A 22,660-nucleotide genomic window follows, 5' to 3' on the forward strand; every position below is an offset into this window, starting at 1 on the left:
AAAAAATGATTTTTTAATTAACGTTATCAACCGACAATTTTAATGTTTTAATTAAAAAAAAAAGAAATTGTCGGATAGGATTTAATTGATTCGGATGAGTAACGGTCGATGAATTATTATTTTGGTTTACTGTTGAAAACGGCATTCGACAGGATTTTACGGTTCGATTATCACTAGTTTAGGATTATTTTAATTTGAAAATGTTACAAAAAAGTACGGTTTCGCGTTCAATTAATTTTTTTTACGAAATTAGTCTTTCATTGTCACAAAAAACGGTCATGTTTCCTGAATTTATTATTAAGGTAGATGATGACTATTCGCACCCGAGGTAACTGAACAAAATCTAATTTTCACTGAAATGGTAGCACTTTGCAGAAGGAAACTACAATGAAAAATGAAATTTTGCTAACAGTAACTCCGAGGCGAAAACCGAAAAGTCTAAAAATAAAATTCGCACCACCAAAATGCAAACAGTCACGTTGTATTGTTAGTTTATTATTTTGAATTTTTTATTATTATTCTTTTAAATATTGGAAGTTCTGTTCGTTTAAGTATAACCGAACCCAATTGAAAAAATCGTCAAAATTTTTTTTGGTATTAAATGTCCAGTTGATTACATTACTGGGAATAAAATTTTGTTTTTGTTAATTATAGATAAAGATTCTGATTAGATTAACATTCGCCGGTTAGTAATATTAGTCATTATCTAAAGAAAAATCTTTTCTTGCAAATTTCGTACAACGATCGATTACGAAATTCATATTATAACACTGATTTTTCGGTAATAATTTTATCTTGGTTTGAAATTGTATATACGGTTGTTGTTTTTAAAAAGCTTTTTTATCGATCTCTAAAAATGATTTTTGTTTTACCTTAATTTAACTACAGTAATTTTAGTCCTGTAACGTGTAACTTGTTCTCAAATATTTATTTTTGGTTAAAAAGATTTTTTCTTTTCATATTTTAAAAATTTACATTTTTTTACCACAATTTCTCAACTTTTTTGCCAAACCTTGTATAATCTGTTTTTACCATTAATTTATTTTCTAAACAACAATCAATTTCGTTTAAATATTTTTTTTTGTTTAAGGTTAAATTTGATTATTTTTTTCCGTATGTCTTCCGTAAGTCTTGTTAAATTTCGTTTTGATTCAATAGATTAAAATCGTGAATTAGTCACTGATTTACGAAATAAAAAACCAAACAAATAGAAGAAATGAAAAATCTCATTTAGTGTGACATGAAGTTAACACAATTCAAGATTATCCTCAATCCATCCAATTGTGAGACGACACAAGACTTGAAGATTTTTTCAAAAGTTGAAAACAAAATTAGAAAAATGTTGAGTAGGCGCAAGATGTATGCATTCAGGAAAATAAGCTTCGAGTGAGGAGTGAGATTCCTTTTTCACAGAGAGGTTTTACCACATTATTGTCACATTTCTGAGCGTAAATGTCACATTTCTTGGGACTTTGCAGCGAATTTATTCTGACAATGAATTGCTTTGAATCAAGCTTATTTCTTCAGAATAAAAAAATCATTTCTGGGGAGTATGAAGTAAAGCTATTCAAAGAAGGCATCTACGACTTGGCAAATTATCAGGTACAGCAGTAACTTTTTGTCACTAGTACGATATCTCGTACAAAGAACAACGTGTGTTGCAAATAACCTTTCCTTGGCTTGGCTCCAAAGCCATTTTGACAAACATTTTCTTGCGGCATCACAACAGAATCGAAAAAACAATTCTCCGAAAAGTCGGCAAATTTTATTGAGTTGCACTAACTTCACCGTTCCACCAATTTTAACATTGACGTCAACACCTTTTTATTATTTTTTTTTTATTTTGTCGAAATGTTGAATGAACATTGATCAAAATCGTTTCTCTATTCGTAAAGTGTAACTATAGGGTAACTGATTCAACTTATTCAGGTGTTTTTTGTTCAACACCGAAATGCTTTTGCTTTCAAAACTTATTTTGTATGGAAAAATCTTGAAATGACAAAACATCGAAATACATAAAATGAAAATAAAAAGTTTTTTTTATGGCTCGTGTGGTTCATTCGAGGGCTAATTTATAAAAATTTGTACTTTCTTTTTGTTCACAAAATTGAAGCGTAAGTAATTACATATTGACAAAAATACTTGATGGGAAATATCGTACGTTCTATACGATATAAAATGCATTTATGGGTGGTGTGGATGTAAGGGTATATGATTAAAAGAAGCACTAAGCTGTCCCAGTATTCGAGATCATGCAAATGAAAAAGGTTCAAGATTCGAAATCCGTTCATTTACTTTGCGGTCAGATTCGCTGGACCTTATATCCCATTTGTACGGTAAATCGCTGACGATACAAAAGCTTGTTAATGGGCTTTTCTCGTCATGAATGATTAATCAAATCTGACTCGCTGTTAAAGCTTATCTTTGAGTGAATTTCTCGAACGTTTTTCAACTTCAACCGATTCGAAGAAATTCAAAAAAATAATTTCTCAAAAATAAGTTCTGTTCGCCACTGTGAATCGTTTGTGAATCCACCTGTTTTTCCACCATTAGGTGTTATCGAGCACAAACAAGAAACCTTCGTTTACGGCGAATCTAATTCTGTTGCATGTGAAAAGCTTGTTGCTCAGGTAAATGCTGCCACAGATCACAACTAGATTACAACGGTAACATCATTTACCTGAGTAAAAAACGTAGGAAACGATTGAAATGTGAAATCAATCGTCGACGAGATGGTAATGCAGTGATGAATGAATGACTCGTGTATGGGTACTGAGACACACAATTATTGATGTACCCGCTTATGTAATCATGGACAGCCGTAGTATATAGAAAGTCGAAAATATTAAGTTGCTTTATCAACAGATCGAGATGAGTTCAAAATAAAAAAAAAGGAAAAATGGTCCCGGCAATTTGAGCGTACGGTATTGGTTAGTAGTTCACAAAACTGTTTCTGAATTCAAGTAAAATTTAAAAATTAAAAAATTCACAAAAACAAAAGAAAAAAATCCTTAGAAGTCTAAATATTGGTCACATTTTCTCGTCGGAAAAATCATTCATAAAAATAAAACCGAAAAATAGAAATTCTGTTACTGAGCCCATTGTGGAAAATTGAGTCATTTCGGTTAATCTTTTGTTGCACAATCCACTGCAATAAACTTACTAGCTAGGCTGTGGTGCGACAAGAGTTGTAGACGGTCGAAACTGCATTGACGCGGGTCGATTAGTTTTGGCCAACAAATGCTTTTGATTATTGGCTGTTTGTTGTTGTTGCTGTTGTTGTTGTTGCTGCTGCTGCTGTTGTAGCTGTAGTGCTTGTGTTTGGAAATTTTGTTGTTGCGATGGATGTAGTAGTGGTGGTAATGGAAGTGGTCCACCGTTTCCGTTGGCTAATGTTTCTATAGCCAGATTTTCTGCAGCCACCAAGTTCATAACTTCAGTGTACTCGCGTATCAAATTGGCTATTTGGAAGGCCTACAACGAACAGTTAATTATTAATCAAAAACAAATCCAGGCCGTCCAGAATCAGCAATAAATTACCTGAGCCGTTGTAATAATCACTTTGGATTGCTTCTTATCGGTACCGGTAATGATCATCAAACAGTTCATGTTAGGCGAATAGGATAGAATCGATGGGTAATCGTATGTACACAGTGCGTTTTTGGTTCGATGTTCCAACAGGTGAACACCTCTTTGATCGACGGCCAACCACAAAACTCTAGGCCAATTCGACGTAAACGATTGCATCACATCGAATATTGTGGCTTTGTGTAGCGGCCAACTCTGAATTAAATTCATAAACGATTTTTTTGCCTCAACAGTGGTCATGCCACGCAAACTCTGATGATGCATTGCGACAGCTTGATGAGGAATATTCGGCACGAATCGCGGTGGTAGACAATGATTCGCAATGGCACGATAATCTTGCAATACTTCGGAGCAGTCGCCCAATTCCAATTGACTTTGAATGGCGGTAAACATAACCGCATCAATTTCTTTAATTGGAAATCGGTCCGTACGAAGATTGTGTAACACCTGATGGTACAGCAGTTCCTTTTCAACCCCGTCTTCCACCTTCATGTATCGGTCATGGAACAAATGCTTTTTGAACAGAAATAGATGATGCTGTCGACGACAGACAGGATTTAAATTGGAATTAGTTTGACTTTGCTGAACCGCTTGAGCAGCTGCATTTCGATATTTCTCCCATTTGGACATGACGTCGGCGATTTTTTCATCCGGCATTAGACTTCGTTCAGACGCGCCCAGCACTTCGTAAATGGCATAGCCTTGGGCGTTTTCATGCAAACCGATTTTACTTCGAATAATTTCCATTACTTCACGAGACGTTGAGCTGGGCTGAAATTCGACGGAATGGTACTGCCCGTCCATGAAATGAAAACGTGCGTAAATCGGTCGACGATTGATTGTACACACGATTTCTTCACGGCTCGGCGGCCACTGTCTACGGCGAGTTCCTTGCGTTTTGAACAGACACTGTGAATACGAACAATTAATTAGGAAACGTGATACCGGGGATTGCACAGACTTTTAACTCACTTTCTCGGCAAAACGAGCGTATTTTCCTTCTTCTGTGATAAAGTCGCTGGCACAACGCTTCAAATGTCCGATTAGGTATTTGCGTACAATCTTCAGAGGTGGTAAAATTACGCTACATCCCAACGACAGTAAGGCCCAGTGACGCAAATTAACACGAGAATTCGGATCGGGATGATCGGTTGTTTGTTTGATCAGCTGTAGGTAGAGTTCGTTCAACAAACTTTCCTTTCGCATGCATCTGTCCATAATCGATTGGATGAGTGTAATATGTTCATCTTCGGCTCGTTGCACAGTTTCGCCATTCTGTCCCAGGCCAGCATAAGTGAGAATAGCTTGGAAGACCTGAAGCATAGCCTGTTCCTCTTGATCGGGAAGTTTGCTTAAGCTCTGAGGTAATGGTTGACGACTGAATGCCCAGTACGCGTGTGGGAATCCTTTTTTCAAAAATGAATTTAAATGACAAATTCGAGATACTGTGTCGAAATCTGTTTTACCTTTGTACGTCTCACCGTGATCTTGCACTGCACTTCCGTGTTCTGCTCTTAATTTTTCCAGTCGATGCTTCGACAGTCGCCTTAACGTATTCCTCAAAAATCCTCCACTCAAATCTTGCGGCTTACGCAATATTTCGCCATCGACCAAATGACGACGACAAACAACCACATTGTGATGTAAACGAACGCGATCTTCATTGGTGATGCCTTTGCCACGTCTCGTCGGTACTTCATTTTCCGTGATCCAATTGGACAGAGCGGGGAAATATGAGATGATGAGCGAACCGATTTCGTTCTTTTGCGGTGTCTCGAACACGAAACCTACGAATACAGAACACTTTACAGTCAAACGAACTGCTCGCATTCAAAAAACCAAACACTCACATCGCTGCTGATCATTCGTTGCCATACTATTGCGATTGAGTGTGATGGTAATGAAACTGTCACTCGGATCCAGCATAATCGATTCGATATCAACATAACGGAACTCAGAAATGACGAACTTGTCTTCCGGTTTGATCAGCATTAAACCGGCAAAATTTACTCCTAAAATCAACGTATTTCCGTAGCTCCAATAGCCACGATACGTTACAGGATACATGGTCGTGCCATATAACGGGTACTGCATAACACATGATAAATACAGCACTTTAGCTGTTAGCTCAGTCCGTCCGGCACCGTATTGTCGATGGGCTTGAGCTAAGATCGGCACCCAGAAGTTATCGTCCCGGGTCTTTGAAATTCGTTCGGGCAAATAGCATGCCACGTCAGTATAATATTCTGGTTTCGGCTGTGTTGCTGGATCGCCAAGAGCAACTTGAGCCTGGAGGCCAGCAAGTTGAAGTGACACTTTTTCGCTGACTGGAAAATCGTCGCATTTCACCACACTGTACACAGCTTGTGCATAGAGCATAGAGATCTGGAAATGTACATTTTTGAGCGGCCTATTCGGCTTTGAAATGAGCAGAGCATATTCACCTCAACCGGATCCTGTGACAATTCTCGGGTCTGTTTGAACAGTCGCTTCTTGAACACAAATCGATTTTCACCGGAACCCAATGTGTTTGCATTCCGTCGAAGTGTTGAGTTCGCCGATTGCATTTTTGTTTGTTTCATTTCCCATGCGGCGATGATATCATACAAGTAATCGTGACTTTTTACATGCTCCTCACCATCGGGTCTCGATTGATAAATAGCCCAGCCATCTGTATTGCACAACGCCAACTTTTCTGCTAGTTTCAGGACAGCATCGCTTGCACTGTCGGTCGGATGCACATCTATAGCTTTGGTGCGTCCATCCAAAAAGAAAAACCGGCAAACAATTGTTCCTAAACGACGCATCGCCTGAAACAACCGAAAACAAAATTTTTAATTCCAAACGATCCAACTCACTTAAATGGATCGACAAAGGTCATTGAAACTACTTACGGCAACTTCAACACTTGATGGTGGATATTGTCGTGGAGACACTTTCGTGTATTTGCAATTGTCTAAACACCACTGCACGTATTGCTGTAATTTCCCATCGAGTGCTTCCAGATTTTTCTTCAGAAAACAAGCGTAGTATCTTATCAACAGTTTACTTGGCTGGAATGCCACTATTATCAGACACATTAGCAACCAAACTCTATCGGTCCATTCGGAGTGTGGATTATTTGTGGCTTGTCGCATACATTGAACGAAAATCTCGTCACGAAGTTCTTCACGTTCAATACCTTGACCAATGATATATTGTATGACCTGCAGCTCACGTTCACTATTCAATTCGCCTCGAGTGTATTTGCAAAGATCTCGGAAGATGTTACATGCGACCGTAACATTTTCCGGATCGTACATATGGATATGTGACGATGGGATCGTGTTTCCTCGATAGTATGTGATCATCTCATATTTGGGTACCATGTCTACCGATTTTCTTCCCTTACGCGTCAGCGTTGCCATAATTGTACCTTCAGGTGATCGCTCGTGTGTATTGAAATGATTTTCAGCAAATTCCAGTATATCGAAGTAGACATCGTCACGAACGGCATCCCGTTCGCGTTCGGAGACATCGATTTGTTGCATTTCTTGCAATTTCTTTTCGACTCGATGCTTTCGCCTTTGCTCTCGTTCGGCAAATGGGTGACCTTGTCCGGTAGACGATGCCCGTGAACTCGGCCGACTGTGCTTCGGTGATGATGGACTCATTGGACCACCACTTGAATTTGTCCGTTGCACTGGACTAGCTGAGCGTATGGTTTGAACAGCTGAACTCTTTGGCCTAAATATTGTCGATGATATAGTCGAAAGTTGCGGAAAAAAGTGAAATTCGAATGGCTCACCTCAATTTATGATTAGCATCAGTCAAATGATGAATTGGTACTTCGGGTAACTCTGGTAAGACTAGATGATCGTCATGTCGTGGAATAACGGCTTCGTAAATGGGTTCGTCGACATGTTGCTTTCGAGATGCTGGTAATGGCTTCGATATAGGAATCGGAGGAGTTATTGTGGTACCATTCAATACAGGAGGAGGTGGAGGTGGCATCGTAGGTGGCGGCATTGATGGTACTCCAGATTTAGTAGCAACTGGTTTCGTTGGTTTATCCAATGCTAAACCTTCCATTTCCTGCTGTATGACATTCTCCAGTTCAACATCCAAATCTTGAACCAAACTGTCCATTTTCTCGCCAATGTCATCGATGATGGTGTTCGACGTGTTCGGTGTCACTTCACTAAGGAAAGCGAACAAATTATCCAAATCAACTGATTCGTTGCTTTGCTGATGCGACGTTCCGACCAATGGAGCATGACCATTTGTTATGGATGTTTCCATTGACGGTTGATTCGAACTGAGTTTCGAATTGATCTGCTGAGCCATTTCCGATAATGCTTGGATTTCCTCTTTGCATATCCTGTAGCCGATGGAAAAGAAATGAAATTAGGAAATGTTTTGCCATGTTCACAATAGATACGGTGCTCAGAAAGTGTTTCTTACAATTACAAGTTGTTAACGACTTTTGGTCGTTGGTTCGGTGTATTAATGCAGAATTGTTGGTACAAAAATAGAAATATTCATAGAATTGGTGTTGAACAAACTTGTTTTGTACTCAATGAAAAGGTCAAGCAAAGTTAAAGAAAAGTATTCAAAGTAGTGAAATGTCGCATTCACAAACAGTTGGAAAACTTATGCTTTCAAAGGGGAATTCGAGATTGCATTTTTGATGTTTAAAACTGGAACAATTTGAGTGTCGAAGTTGAATGTAACTTGGGTACAAAGCGCATTTTCTAACTACTAAACAAAGAGACAATTTTAAAGTCGTGTATCCGTATAGCAGGATATGACATTTTCCCAGTCACAGTGAATAGTGGAGGGACTATTTATCGTGTTCGGGATGTGTAAAATTCAGAGATTTTTCTTTTCATCTGAATGTAATGGAATTCCTTTGTCGTGTTAGTTTTAAGCTAAGGGTTTTATTTAATAACCGAGGGGATAGTACATTACGAGACAGTATGGTATTTGGTTGTTTTTCGACCAGAAAATGCGAAAAACTGGTTTTGTTTGCACGGTAATGATTCTGGCGCAAGACAACAAATATATTTTTGGTTGTCGTCGACTGCAAACATGAACTTTTCGCAACTTGAAACGCAAAATGAATTTAATTTACACACTCATTGTGTGATTAATAGATACTTTCGGTCCCGCCGAACCAAAGCATTTTCTATAATACAAACGTTACTGGTTTTCACCCAAAAAATTACTGCTGCAAAACTAAAATCATTCAATTCAAAACGAAAATCATTACATTTCTATAACAAATCAAAAAGCCAATCAATCAAAGCTGTTCGAATCATCCATTCGATTTTATCATCGGACGAAGTGTAGTAGTCAAAACCACTTACCTCTTCTTGTCCACAACTTTAGCTTTTCCAATTTTTTGCATGCTTTAAATTAAAAATTTATTTTCTAATTATAATAGCCAATGGTCGCTAGCGCACTACAATTTCGGTTACGGACGAATTTGCAACAAGATGTTGAAATTTCATTTCATTTCATCAAAATCGACTGTGTTGCTCCATTTTATAAATGTATGTGATGAAAGTGCGGAATGATTAATGGGAATGTGAATAACATAGAAATAAAGTTAATTCTTTCATCGGTTTGGGGAACAAACAAAATGATTGTGTGCTGAAGAGCTTCTGACCGTTGAAGCGTGTTCTCTATTTCTCTAAGAAGTTTATTTTTTAAGTTGATTGAACAAAACGTGAATCTAACGTTTACATGTGCTACTCAACGATTTCGATTAGTTAAAAAAACATGCGCGACATGTAAGGACCTGATTGTTATTCTTAAATACAAACAGTTAGCTTAGAGCTTCTAGAGTTGGTCGCTAGTCTGATGACAACGGCTAAAGTGTTTGTGTTTATGTCTCACGTTAATTGTGAATAAAGCAATGTGCAAGTTTCACTGAAAAAAGACTAGTTCATCAATTAACAGGGAACAAGACAAGACAAGATAACTGAATCGTTTGGTACTTTGACATAGCCGATGAGGCGACATAACTACACGGTCAATATCGTCAGGAACGATATTATCGTTTTTTAGACGATAGTATCGTCTAAAAAACGATAGTATCGTTTTTTGGACGATAGTATCATTTTTTAGACGATAGTATCGTCCAAAAACGATAGTATCGTTTTTTAGACGATACTATCGACTAAAAAACGATATTATCGTCCAAAAAAATTTTATCCAGGACGATAATATCGTCTAAAATTATAAATTTTAAAATATTTTCAGGACGATATTATCGTTTTCAGGACGATATTATCGTTTTTTTGACGATATTATCGTTTTTAAACGATAATATCGTTTTTTTGGACGATACTATCGTTTTTTTGATAATACTATCGTCTAAAAAACGATATTATCGTTCAAAAAACGATAATATCGTTTTTTTGACGATAATATCGTCCTGGATGAAAATATCCGCTGGACGATATTATCGTTATTTTCTTTTTCTGAACAAATTTATCGTTATTTTGGACGATATTATCGTCCTGGTCGATAATTTTTGGGACGATAATATCATTCTGGACGATCGTCCAGAACGATAATATCGTTTTTAATTTATTTAAAATAAAAATTCTAGACGATAATATCGTCCTGGGCGATATTATTGTTCTGGATGGTTGTTGAAGACTAAACACAAAATCTTGTAGATAAACACCTTTTTATAGACGGCAAATATATATTAAAAATTGGTTCATTTGGTTCCGTAAATTTAAATTTTATATAGAAAAATTACACAGACTAATTATGAGACGATGCGAGAAAAAAAAATTAACTCCTAAGTTTCGACACCGTTCCGGCGCCCGGCTCGCATTGCGGCCCTCCGCTTCGCTCCGGGGCAATGGGCCGGATCGCTCGGCGTGTTAAAACGCTTTTTATGTACAATCAAAGTTGGTATTCATTTCGTAAAAAGATGAATTATTTAGGGACGAACTAAACGCCTTTTTTAAACACTGATGTGTAGGTGATTTCCTCTGACAATTGTTTTTCGATATTTTGGAAGAGAATTCGGTTCTTGCTGCACCTCTGAGTAAAATTGAGTCCTGGACAATATTACCACCCAAAACTAAACGATAATATCGTCCTGGGCGATATTATCGTTTTCTTAAACGATAGTATCATCCAGGACGATATTATCGTACAGAAAACGAAAATATCCATTAGATTTTCTAGAACGGTAATATCGTCCAGAAAACGATAATATCGTTTTTTGAACGATAATATCGACAATAAAACGATACTATCGTCCAGACAATATTTTAGAATTTTTCAATTTCCACGATATTATCGTCCTGGATGAAAATGTTTTGGTCGATAATATCGTTTTTTTGGACGATAGTATCGTCCAAAAAAACGATAATATCGTTCCTGACGATATTGACGGTGTGTAAATGTCCCGCCACCGACATAGCCGGTATTCCTATGTCTTCTATATATCGGTTGGTATTTTTGTCCTTGCAATGATAATACAATTTGAATGTACAAAAATATTGCCAGTGGGGAATTACTAGCTATCGTTGTCTCTTTGAACGAGTCGAATTACTTTATTCGAAGACTTGTCCTTTGGGTGACACATTTAATTTTACTTGAAGCGTAGCATAGCAGTTGTTCCGGTATACAATCAAATCTTATCCGATCGTTGTGGTGGAAATGATAAATTTTCGATTTAAACTACGTAAAAAACACCGACTGCAAAATAATTCAAACAAAAAAACTACAAAATTCAGCCAATAAAAAAAAATCAGAAAAACAAAATTATTTAGTGAATGATCATGAGCCAGGCGAAGATAGTTTATATTGGAATTTAATTTTAAATGGAATGAAATTAAACTTACCGTTCACATTCTTCGATGGCTTTCCGTTCAGCTTCAGCTTGTTGTTCGGAAATTTTCGCCTCTCTTTCCTTTCTTTCCGCCTCCAAACGTTCACGTTTACGCATTTCTTCTTCCACACGTCGCATTTCCCTGAGAGCCGCTGCAACCTATTTGTGAACGAACAAAAAGAAATTTTTCAAATCTGAAACCTCATCTCCACAACCTTCAATTCAACTAACCTCCCTAGCAAACACACCGCGCAAATGACTCTGTATAACAATAGCTGCACGACGTTTGCGCAAAAATTCTATCCTCAGCTTCCATCCCAAGTAAGCGTGCTGTATTCGCAGCACGGAACTCTTAATTTTATGGAATCGTCTCCGTTCAATATACCTACGCCAGTATGCCTGTATTTTGATAGCTTGTGCGTTAATCACTTGTTTCCTGGCATCCTCGAGCGGCTCGTGCACAACACTGCGCAGAAACACTTTCGTTTTACCGATTTGCCATTCCGTTTGCGGTATATTCAGTTCTTTTATCACAGATAAAACTTGGTCACAATTTGATTTAATGGCATGTCGTTTGGTTAGGCATTGGTATTTGTTGACAAATTCGGCAAATGTCATATGAATGGGAAATCCTTCGCGTCGGATTCGTATTATATCTAGCATTCCTAAGTAGCGTAACTGGTCTAGAACCAGCGGATCGTTGTAATCGTCCGGAAGTTTTTCAGCATTGGGCTTGATGCATCGTACGTACCTTCATGTCAGATTGGATGCGTTTTCATTCATTGTTTGGCATTTGAGACAAAAGATAATTTAACCTACCAGGGATTGGTACTTTGCAGTACATCAACCAATGCCTGCAATTGTTGTCTAAATGTGTCGCTTACGGTTAACTTTCCTTTGGATGTTCCTCTTTGTACGGTATTAATACTGGTTCCAACTTGAGTTTGTTGTTGAATAGATAAGAGATCCTGAGAACCGAAAATACGAATTTTAAATGTGATATTACGACACGACACCCGAGTTTATAAGCGAAGTATGACGTAGGTGCACAAGTACGAACGATAACGTAAGTAAAGGCGTAGCGGACCTAGTCAAGTCGCCCTCGCTAGACTCAACAAACAACCAATTTACCTGATAAGAAGCCAGCTCCTGTACGAATGTATTTCCACTTCTACTCATAAAATCAAACAGTACGTCTTGTTGTACATCTCGATTTTTGTCTACAAATCCTTTGACAGTGTAGCTCACACAACCAGCATAATGTCGAATGCCGAATTCAGATTCCCAATGTCGACGATCAGCACCCTTAACATAACAAGAATGACCATCGAAGTCACCATGTAAGTTCGTTAAATACGCAGTGTCCGATCCCTTTGGCATGTGACATTGTTCGGTTAAGAGTTTGAGGATGCATCTCGGTGGTTTCTCGATCAGTTCAAGGCATTGAGTGTTGTCAGTGAATTGAATGTGAGAGAATGTGATCTCCTCGTTTTTGTACTGTGAACAAGTAGACACAATCGATCAAATGAACTAGCTATTTGAAGAAAAAAAAAGTCAAACTTACAATTTCCTGTTCCAATGCAAATACGTAGTGATTGAAGAATTTGTGAAGCTTTTCGTTAGTGTAATTTATGCAGAGTTGTTCGAACGAATTAACTGCAAAATTTTCGAATCCAAATATGTCTAGAACGCCCAAAAACCTACAGTTGAAATGAACGTAAAATCAGTCGGCTTCTAACGCGGTTGCCAATGATACTAAATTACCTCGAAGAATCTTGTCCAGGATTGATGCATGTATTAATGTGACTAATTAACCATGCGAATGTTCTAGAGTACAGTGCTTTTGCCATTGCATGCCTGTTCTCTCGTGCTTCTTGGACTTTTAATGGAATTTCTGTTATGTTGCCACGAACGTTGATTTGACGCGCCAATGCCACCTGGCGTATATCACTCTCTTCAAGCCCTAACAGCTCAGCCACAATTGCCACGATCTGTTTGTCATCCAGTGTTAATTCACATCGTTCACCGTCAATGTCCTAAATATGAAATAATCAGTAATGATGGTACCATTATGGAACTGACGACTAGCCTACCTCAAAATCTAAATTCCCTAACCATAATATGGCACTAAGCACTCGGAATATACCATCAATTAGCGGCTGAGATATTTGCAGTACCGTAAAGGCAAGCCGTAGTGCTTCAAATCGTCTCGCCTCCGCTGATACATCTATTACTTCAACATTTCCGGAGCCATTCAAATACCGATAAAACGACGAATCGCGCAATTGTAGACTCTGGGCCAATTCAGTGTTGTTTTTACCTTCAGCTACTAACTGATACAGAACGTGATAATTTCGTTCACCCGGACTTTGGAACGTAATACGAGACTGCTCGAGCAGGTAATCCTGAATGATGCAACCCTTAATGCACCATTTGCTGTCGAAGCACACTTGCATGAATTTACCGAATCGAGAACTGTTGTCATTTCGAATTGTTCTGGCATTACCTGGAAAATTGAAAAATTTAAATTTAACGAAGAAGGAAAACCTGATTTTTCAGGTGACGAATTATATTAACTCAACAAAATATAACACGACCTTACCTCAATTCTCTCGTGAGAGTCTTGATTTTTAATTTTATTGTTGTCTTTTTCACTAGGGACAACTTGATTACCACAATGGGTAAAAGAATATTATGGATCAACAGTATGAGGACATAGATTTCCAACCTCGGCCTAATCAGAGTGACCTAGATGTACGTGGCTGATCGGCGTGCAAAAGAGCACTTAAGAATTGGGAAGCGTATGATGGAGGAGATACTACTTAGCAAATCATGACGAAAGATGCGACACAACATTGCGGGTTGAATCGACCTCTGAATAAGACTTTCGGAAACTCCTGCGAACTGGAAGACGATACATACATTTAATATGCAATTGCCCCAAATTTCTTCAACTAATACGCAGGATGCTGGGAGACTATAAGGTGGTTTTTTCAGAAATTTCTGCAATAGGACCTGACGTGCTAGACAGGTTTCTAGCGGCAACAAGAAGAGTACCATGATTTACGTAATGACCGTCAAGAAAACAGATGATCAACAGATCTGTGTTTCGTGATCTTTTATTGATCGTCCAAACCTGGTGGAAATATAACCTGAGAATATATTGTTGTGACTTTCTAGGTACCTAATTTTGGTCTCACTTACTTCACCGTTTATCGCTATTTAATTGACAAGCGAAATTGCAGAGTAAAATTCTCAAAATTCAGTCATTGCAAGTGGGCAAACTTCTCAGAAGCAATAAGCACATAAAATGCAGCACGACTAACTAAATTTTACCTACTGTGCATTGTCAACTTACTGTTCTGGTAAATCAAAACTTATCCATCGGTATAATTAAACGAGATTATAATTGATGTTCGTACAAACTAAAGTATAGAGCGGTACATTACATGTGTTCGTACATGTTATTGCAAATTAATTTTACGTCATTCTAACAAACAATAGCAGAGAAATGCCATTTTTGTCAGATTTTTCATTTAAAATATTCAGAACTTTTTTCGATACAATGCCTATTATTCGAACGAAGTGGTAAAATATTCCATAAAACGGTTCCAACCTAATGCAGAAGTCGTTAACTAACCCTTCAGCTAATACTTATTGTTTGCCGCCTTCAAATTATACACTTTGTTCTACCCACTTATCTTATGTACGATGAATTACGTGAATGGATGTTACTATTACACCACATGAACTGAATAATTAGTTTGAATATGATATAAGAAGTCATATGAATGTTTTTACCTATTTACCGGAATGCATTCGCCGTGATATTGCGTAGCTCATTCAAAGTATAAATAATAGAAATGCCCATTACGAGCAAACGAATTGACAAGATATAATTAGTATTTGGCAAGAGAAACGGTAATACCTACACAAACGAATCAGTTTTACGAAAATTTGTTTATTCAATGGGTAATTAGAAAGGGCGATACGACATCACAATTCCGATGATACGAAGAAACATTTTTGATTTTGTTAATTAATATGGGAATTCGAATCAATTCTCATGCAGTATGTACGAAGAGAGGAACATTTTCCAACTGGTAACTTTCTGCTGTTTCTAACTCCGATTTTTATTTTCATAAATAAGATCGGATTTCGAACACAAACAAATCTGAAATCAATAAAATCGATCGAATGCATGTAGAAGCGAACGGCATGTTGAATGAAAAGAGTATATTGTTTCAATTAAATAGAACAAAATTGATTATTATTTATATCCATAAGTGATTAAGTCTGTACTAAGCCGGTAGCATAGGTCAAGTTATGGTAAATGGAACATTTTCAGTTTCAGCATCGAAGACGAGGTGTATTCGTTTTTATTTTAATGTGTAGACTGGTTCAATTGAGCATAAATGTTTGGAAATAAGGAAATTTCTGAATGAGGTGGCACTACGATGTAGTGTAGAGTCTACATCATAAGATATTTTTCGATTTCATTTTATTGATGAAAGAAAATTCAAATTATTTTTAAATCGACGAGTTATACCAGTCTGCTATTTCTTTGTGTTCTTATTGAAAAACAAAATCGGAATGTCATTAAAAAAATACTTTCGCATTCTATTTGCCTTTCTTTGTACGTTGATCACCAATATTTATGACAAAGTAAGCCTGACAAAGGAGAAAAATTTCTTTTGATGAATACAGATCATTAGCATGGATTAATTTTCTCTCCATTCATATGCAAACGACAATCAGAACAATGAAACAAGGTCGATCTTACAACTGCTTTCAATCGAATGGTATGCCTAGGTTGATGAACTAACCACCAAACAAAAACCAATCAAAATTTGAAATCGATTCCAATTTCTCTGAATCTAATAATTTCATCAGCCGTTCTAGTTATTGGAGTCTACAATATTAATGGAAATCAATCACAGTCCTATACTTCAGACATCACTGTCGATACATGCATTGTATCGTTATCTGGAACGGACTTTTCATTAACATTTTGTGAGAAGGCAAAACTTACCGAATGCTTCCAAAATTGTGTTCGCCTCCAGAATCTGTTGCTGCACCCACGTAGACACATCACAAGTGACCGAACATAGATATTGAAGAACAAATTTGGTTGTTTCCGTTTTTCCTGCACCAGATTCACCACTTATCACACATGACTGTAAAAGGAAATTCGATTTTCATTTTTTTTTTCTGCTTAATCTTATATTCAAGCCCAAAACTACTGATTTGATGACATAAAGACGTGGAAGATTAAAAATTTGATTTAATAGAATTGTCACACGGAGTACGGAAATTGAGTTTCTTTCATAATTTTCTAGTCTTCGACGAACAGAATTAACAGAATCGAACATACCTGGTTGATATCGCCGTCTTTTAAGCTCCTATGTGCAGCCTCAGCAAGTGCAAAAACGTGTGGTTCAAGGGTTCCAAGCTTCTGTCCGTGATATTTGAAAACATATTCCTGTGAAAGTAAATTTTCATTTTTCAGCTTTAATAAATTTCGCATAGAAATCTAATGATGATCTAAATTCAGCCTATTAATGAAAGCGTGTTCTGAATCTAATAAAGGAAAACGTTATGAGCTCATGAAACTAAAGTGTTACATGCCTATAGAATGACATCATGGATATGGGTTACACTTTTTGTAGGGAAAAAAAATCCTCGTTGACCTATATATATGCCGCAGCCGCTGGTGTGTGAGTATTTCTTTTTTCATTATGATAGAAGTTTTTTACTTATATGATATAGGAGTGTCTTTTAAAGCGAAAAAATAGTTATGGTTCTGTCATAATAAAAAGAAATAACAAAAGTTGAAAATATGAGCTTGGCACATATACAGCAATTTCATTCGATGAATTATTAATTTTAAGATCAACTCAACACTGTACACTTTGTATTGATATGCTGGGAAAAAGACTTCAAGTGGCTTGTTAGAAATTATTTCAAAACGTTCCAACAGACTCTCAGAAAAAGCGGTGATGATTGTTGTCTTAGTTGAACGTTAAAGAATTGATCGAATAAACCAATTAGAGGACTGTGTGTTTAAAGTGATTTTAACATTTCGCAGGAACGGCAAGAGAGCGTAAATTGACTCATATTTACTGATATCTGTTCCATTATGCACACTCCATACATGAATTGAGACAACAAATCTTTGATCATTGGTTGAGGACTATTTTTTAAATTCAAGGAACCCTGCCAGTTTTACTACAATATTTAGGAAGTGCGGTTTCAAGAAAAAGATAGGAATCGTGACCGGAGCCATTTTTTCCCGAAATTACAGAAATTTGAAAAATTAAACAGCGGAGATTAAATAATTGTAGTGTGAAAGGAAATATTTTGAATGGACGTTAGTTGCCAGACTTCTCATATTCACTCCATCCATTTACTAAATTTTTAGGTAAACCGCGACATATTAGATATAGAAAAGTTCGGAATCCGTGTAGAAAGAACAGAGACTGATTAATCGAGGTGGGAACTTAAAATCAACCGAAATAATTTGAGATTTTGGAACGGTTTTTGTCCATTTGGATAACATTATTGCCAAGAATTTAGAAATTCATTTCTGTTTTATCAATTTCGAAACCGACCTTTGTACGAAAAGACGGACAACCATAGAGAAGCTCTTTAATACAGTAGTGTATCAATGTAAATCTATCTGAAATGTGATTCCCATTAAATAATTAAAATAAAAAAGAATTTGAAGAAAAACTGTTATGCATAGCGGTTTATGTGTAAAGAATTATGAAAAAAGACTTAAGTACAATACCACAGGAATGCTTTTTAATGATTTTTTTGTGGTCTTATGATTAATATTTAAATAAACAAATTCAGTAACATGAATAATATTTTAATATAATTCTTTAAAGTTTGTTTTTATTTTCTTATAAACATATGGCTGATTCCATGAATGTTTGTGAAAAATTTAATTTATTTAAAATATTTTTCCAGCTTTTCTTCAAATTTTCGAGATGCCTTATGCTATGTAATTGTTATAAGGAGACTTGATTCTTATTAGTTCATTACAGGACGTATAATCATGATGACTAAACTGTTTCTGAAGAGTTCTATCAATAAATTCCTTAATTACAGTGGTAGACAGTCTCAGAAGTTTAGTGTTTGGCTGAACGAAATTTACCAACTGGTCTACAAAACAAATAAAAATTAAAGTAGATGCTGAAGTAGTGGCTTGCTACAGTGATATATAAATATCTAAATGCAGACATTGTGCAACTAACTAGTTTTAAGAAAAATGAAATTTTATTGTTTTAACTTCGTTTGGAATATAAGAGGCCACAAGTTTTTTGATACTTCAAAATAAAAAACATCGTGAGCCTATTGGGAATGAAGATAAATCAACGAAATTTCATTTTCTTTATAATTCGCTAATTTAACATGTCCCCTTTCTATTGGATATTCATATTATGTATTATTCAACGTAGCAATGCTATTGTGGGTTCTTTGCATTTGCATCGTTTACTGTAGAAAGAGAGTGTGTTTGTGGACCAGATGTTGAGTTCAGCTGGAGCGAACAACATCATCACAAGAATTAAAAGAATCTACGGCTAAGGAAGCTGAAAAATTTTTCCGTGCTTTTGCCGAAAAGCATCCAAAACCTTGAAATTATTTCCATGGGAATATTATGGATTGTCCCATATATACTACAATAACGTATATGCACAATGCGTGCTATGAAAGAACAGAAGTGGTATTGATGTTTATATTAATAAATGTTAATAAAAGAAATGTAAAAAACAGTTCTCTCGTTTGTTGTATTCTTCTTCTATAGAATCGCTGATACGAATACGAAACAATAACAAACAAGTGTGATCAATATGGACAAATAATAAGAAAGTTTTCTCTCTTTCGATGTTATTTGGATTGTATTTAGCAACCATTTGAGAATATAATCTTCCAGAGTACATCAAATTTAATTAGAACATAACTTTGTCACATAAAACATATTTTTTTTCGTTTTCTCTTCCGTATAAATAATAATTGTTCTTAATTAGCGTTGACTTAATTTTATTACATTAGGGATCGTATAAAGACTTAAAGTTAGTGATTAGTAATAAAAAGGGAAAAACCCAACCGAGTCCTAGTGTATATATATAATTGGTATATATAGTCTTAACGGGAGTGTTGTATTAAGTGAAACGCACTGCTTGACAATATTATATGGAATGATTCTTTATTCACTTAAGTAACATATTCATGGTTCTTATACTAAAGAGAGAGAACTTACTTCTCTCTTACTTAATATAGTAAGGGGCACTACACCATCCCTCTTCGGCTAGATTGGTGTATGCCAATCGTATTATTATTTATTTCGTACATTATTTATTTCCTTTTGAAAGTTAAACTTTTCTTAGTCTTAAAACTAACCATTGCTTATAATTTATTAATTTTTGGGATTTGATTTCACTTTGTGAGATTGCGACTCTCACCGTCCCTTTTTTTTTTAAAGAAATTTATGATAACATAATTTCAAACTGAATTGCAGATTGAAATAAAGATTAAATTGTAAATTAACCCTTAATCTTTAACCTTAATTTAAAAATAAAACTTCACAATAAAATCATAAAAATATTAAAATCATTCTTTTATTTTTGTGACGATTCATTCATATTTTCGGACTCTATCTTTATGCACAGTTTTCAAAAACTTGTCGCCATCTGTGATCGTAACATTTGATCCTTGGATATCCTTAACTATGAATGGACCGTCGTAGCGTTCCGAATGTTTATCATATGGCTCCTTAAACAACTTTACTGTATTATTTAACTCTAATTCTATCGGTTTGGCAGAACGGTCATAATTCATTTTGTTCCTTAGTTTCATCTTGTCAATAAGATTTCTGGCGTCTACGTGTGCTCTTTGTAGTCTGCACTTCGCTTCCCTGCTAAAGTCATCGATATTATAGATTGGGTCAATTCGACCATCCATCCAATCGAATGGGAGCACTGGGCTCTTACAAAATATCAATTCATAGGGGGAGTATTTGAAATCATAAGACGCGTGATGGGAGATATTATAACAGAACGAGAAATATTTTGAATATTCTTCCCAGTTATCGAGCTGACCGGAAATGTAAGTTCTGACATACTCGTTAAACGTTCTGTGACTCCTCTCTGCTGTACCCACTGTCTGATGGTGATAAGCAGTGGATTTGCTGTGGGTCACATGGAAAAGGACCCATAGTCTTTCTAACACTGAATTCACATATTCCGTTCCCAGATCGGTGATGACCTGTTTCATCAGGCCGAAGCTTAACACGAAATTATTGAAAATAGCTCTGGCTACCGTAAGAGCCTGTTTGTCCGGAATAGGAATGATTACCAAGTATTTGCTTAAATCGCAAATTAACGTAATCGCATAGCGATTTCCATTAAGGGAAGTAGGCAATGGGCCTATGGTATCTATCACTACTACATCAAAGGGGGCCTGGGGAGTATTTGTTAATACGAGGGCTTCTTTGTTCTTCACACTGACTTTCGTTAGTTTGCACTTCGTACAACTTTTGACAAAAGAGGCAACATCTCGCCTCATGCCTTTCCAGGCATAATAACTCCTTAAGTTTGCGTAGAGTTTCTTGTGACCTACATGTCCTCCAAAAATCGGATTGTCATGAAAGTACATTAAGAGTTCATTTTGTTTTGTCTTATCATTGATCAAAATCGGGCTTTTAATTAACACTATTCGTAGTTTATTCAATTTATTTTTGCAAATTTCTTTAAAAACGTTAATTGATACAAATTTGAACATAATATCGTTTAGCGACCACTGAATTTCGTTAAAATTTTTCTTTATCGCAATTTCTTGTAAACTATTAATTACTTTCTCGAGAATTGATAAATCATTGCGTATTTCTACCGGAACTTTCATACTGATCAGTTTCTTATAATTTTCGTATATATTGAGCTCTATTACCTCGTCTTTACTTCCTTCTGTACGCGTACACATTATTCGAGGTATCTTTTTATTTATATGCGCATTTAATTGTTCAATTACCGGTACGTAACTTATTTCTTGTGTTTTATTTAAATTTTCATTGGTCGTCATTTCATTTTCCTTTTTCAAATTTCTTGTTTTGGATCTTGTCATAACATAGACTGTCTTTGTTTTTCCATATAAATCTAGTAAATCTTTAATATTTAATCGCGATAGGGCGTCGGCCACTACATTCTTAGCTCCACTAATGTGTTCTATTGTGAAATCGTATCCTTCGAGGTCCAGCCTAATACGAATAAGTTTAGGAGACAAAGTCTTGTGCGTAAATAGATAAATAAGTGATTTATGATCTGTACGGACTCGGAACGGTACTCCGTACACATAAGGTCTAAATTGGGTCAAGGCAAAGTGAATGGCCAAACATTCTTGAATTGGAGTCGACTTCACTGCGTCTGCTTTAGACCATGACTTTGATGCATAATAAATTGGTAGATCATTGTCGTCATGTAGCTGACTCAGTACAGCCCCACAACCTGTTATTGAGGCGTCGACTGTGACTATGAAAGTCTTAGAAAAGTCTGGGTAAGCTAAAACTGGTGGTTTTGTCAAAATTTCCTTTAATGTATCGAAACTTTCTTGGCATTGTTCAGTCCATTCAAAGGTCACGTCTTTTTTAGTCAAATTGTTCAATGGTTTTGCTATAGTCGCAAAATGTGGGATGAAACGTCGATAATAATTTGCGAATGATACAAATCTGTGTGCAGCGTTTTTGTCTGTGGGAACTGGATAATTTTTAACTTTCTCGTGTTTCCTAGGGTCTGGCAATATGCCATCAGGAGTACACAAATGTCCTAAAAAGGTTACTTCGGGCTCGAAAAACTTGCATTTATGAGGATGTATTTTCAAATTTCTGTCTCGCAACACTTGGAATACTGCTTTGAGATTTTGTAAATGATGCTTCTCGCTTTTCCCTATCACGACTACATCATCAATATAGAGAAATGCCTGTTCTGGGGGGATACCTGAAAAGGCAATTGTCATCATGCGAGTAAATGAATTCGGTGAAACGTTTAACCCGAAAGGCAAAACTTTCCATCTGTATGACCCAGTACTAGTACTAAAAGACGTTATGTCTCTGGAATTCTTTTCTAATGGCACCTGGTGGAATCCCTGGAACAAATCAATGACCGAAAAACATTTTGCGTTTCCCAAACTATCTAATATCTGATCCATTCTAGGCAATGGAAACTTGTCTGCCAC

At 36.3% G+C, this 22,660-nt stretch overlaps 1 protein-coding gene across 2 annotated transcripts in view; it reads right to left on the reverse strand.

Annotated features, from left to right (window-relative positions):
• Positions 1-2,720: 2,720 nt before the first annotated feature.
• LOC119069170 (myosin-I heavy chain) overlaps positions 2,721-22,660 on the reverse strand; it is a 43,005-nt gene continuing 23,065 nt past the window's right edge. The window contains exons 4-21 of one of the 2 annotated variants that reach the window (XM_037173080.1): positions 16,803-16,910; positions 16,461-16,605; positions 13,522-13,934; positions 13,193-13,464; positions 12,993-13,128; positions 12,560-12,925; positions 12,248-12,396; positions 11,660-12,179; positions 11,442-11,587; positions 8,937-8,978; positions 7,376-7,948; positions 6,483-7,314; positions 6,033-6,398; positions 5,439-5,973; positions 5,055-5,375; positions 4,561-4,994; positions 3,541-4,497; positions 2,721-3,474 (exon numbers count right to left, since the gene is read on the reverse strand). In XM_037173080.1, the coding sequence (XP_037028975.1) occupies positions 3,163-3,474; positions 3,541-4,497; positions 4,561-4,994; positions 5,055-5,375; positions 5,439-5,973; positions 6,033-6,398; positions 6,483-7,314; positions 7,376-7,948; positions 8,937-8,978; positions 11,442-11,587; positions 11,660-12,179; positions 12,248-12,396; positions 12,560-12,925; positions 12,993-13,128; positions 13,193-13,464; positions 13,522-13,934; positions 16,461-16,605; positions 16,803-16,910 (6,627 nt within the window). In that variant the 3' untranslated portion in view covers positions 2,721-3,162. The remainder of the gene's footprint in view (positions 3,475-3,540; positions 4,498-4,560; positions 4,995-5,054; positions 5,376-5,438; positions 5,974-6,032; positions 6,399-6,482; positions 7,315-7,375; positions 7,949-8,936; positions 8,979-11,441; positions 11,588-11,659; positions 12,180-12,247; positions 12,397-12,559; positions 12,926-12,992; positions 13,129-13,192; positions 13,465-13,521; positions 13,935-16,460; positions 16,606-16,802; positions 16,911-22,660) is intronic. The other variant, XM_037173081.1, reaches the window with a different exon arrangement.

Source organism: Bradysia coprophila (assembly GCF_014529535.1).
Source record: "Bradysia coprophila strain Holo2 chromosome X unlocalized genomic scaffold, BU_Bcop_v1 contig_26, whole genome shotgun sequence".
Lineage (NCBI taxonomy): Eukaryota > Metazoa > Arthropoda > Insecta > Diptera > Sciaridae > Bradysia > Bradysia coprophila.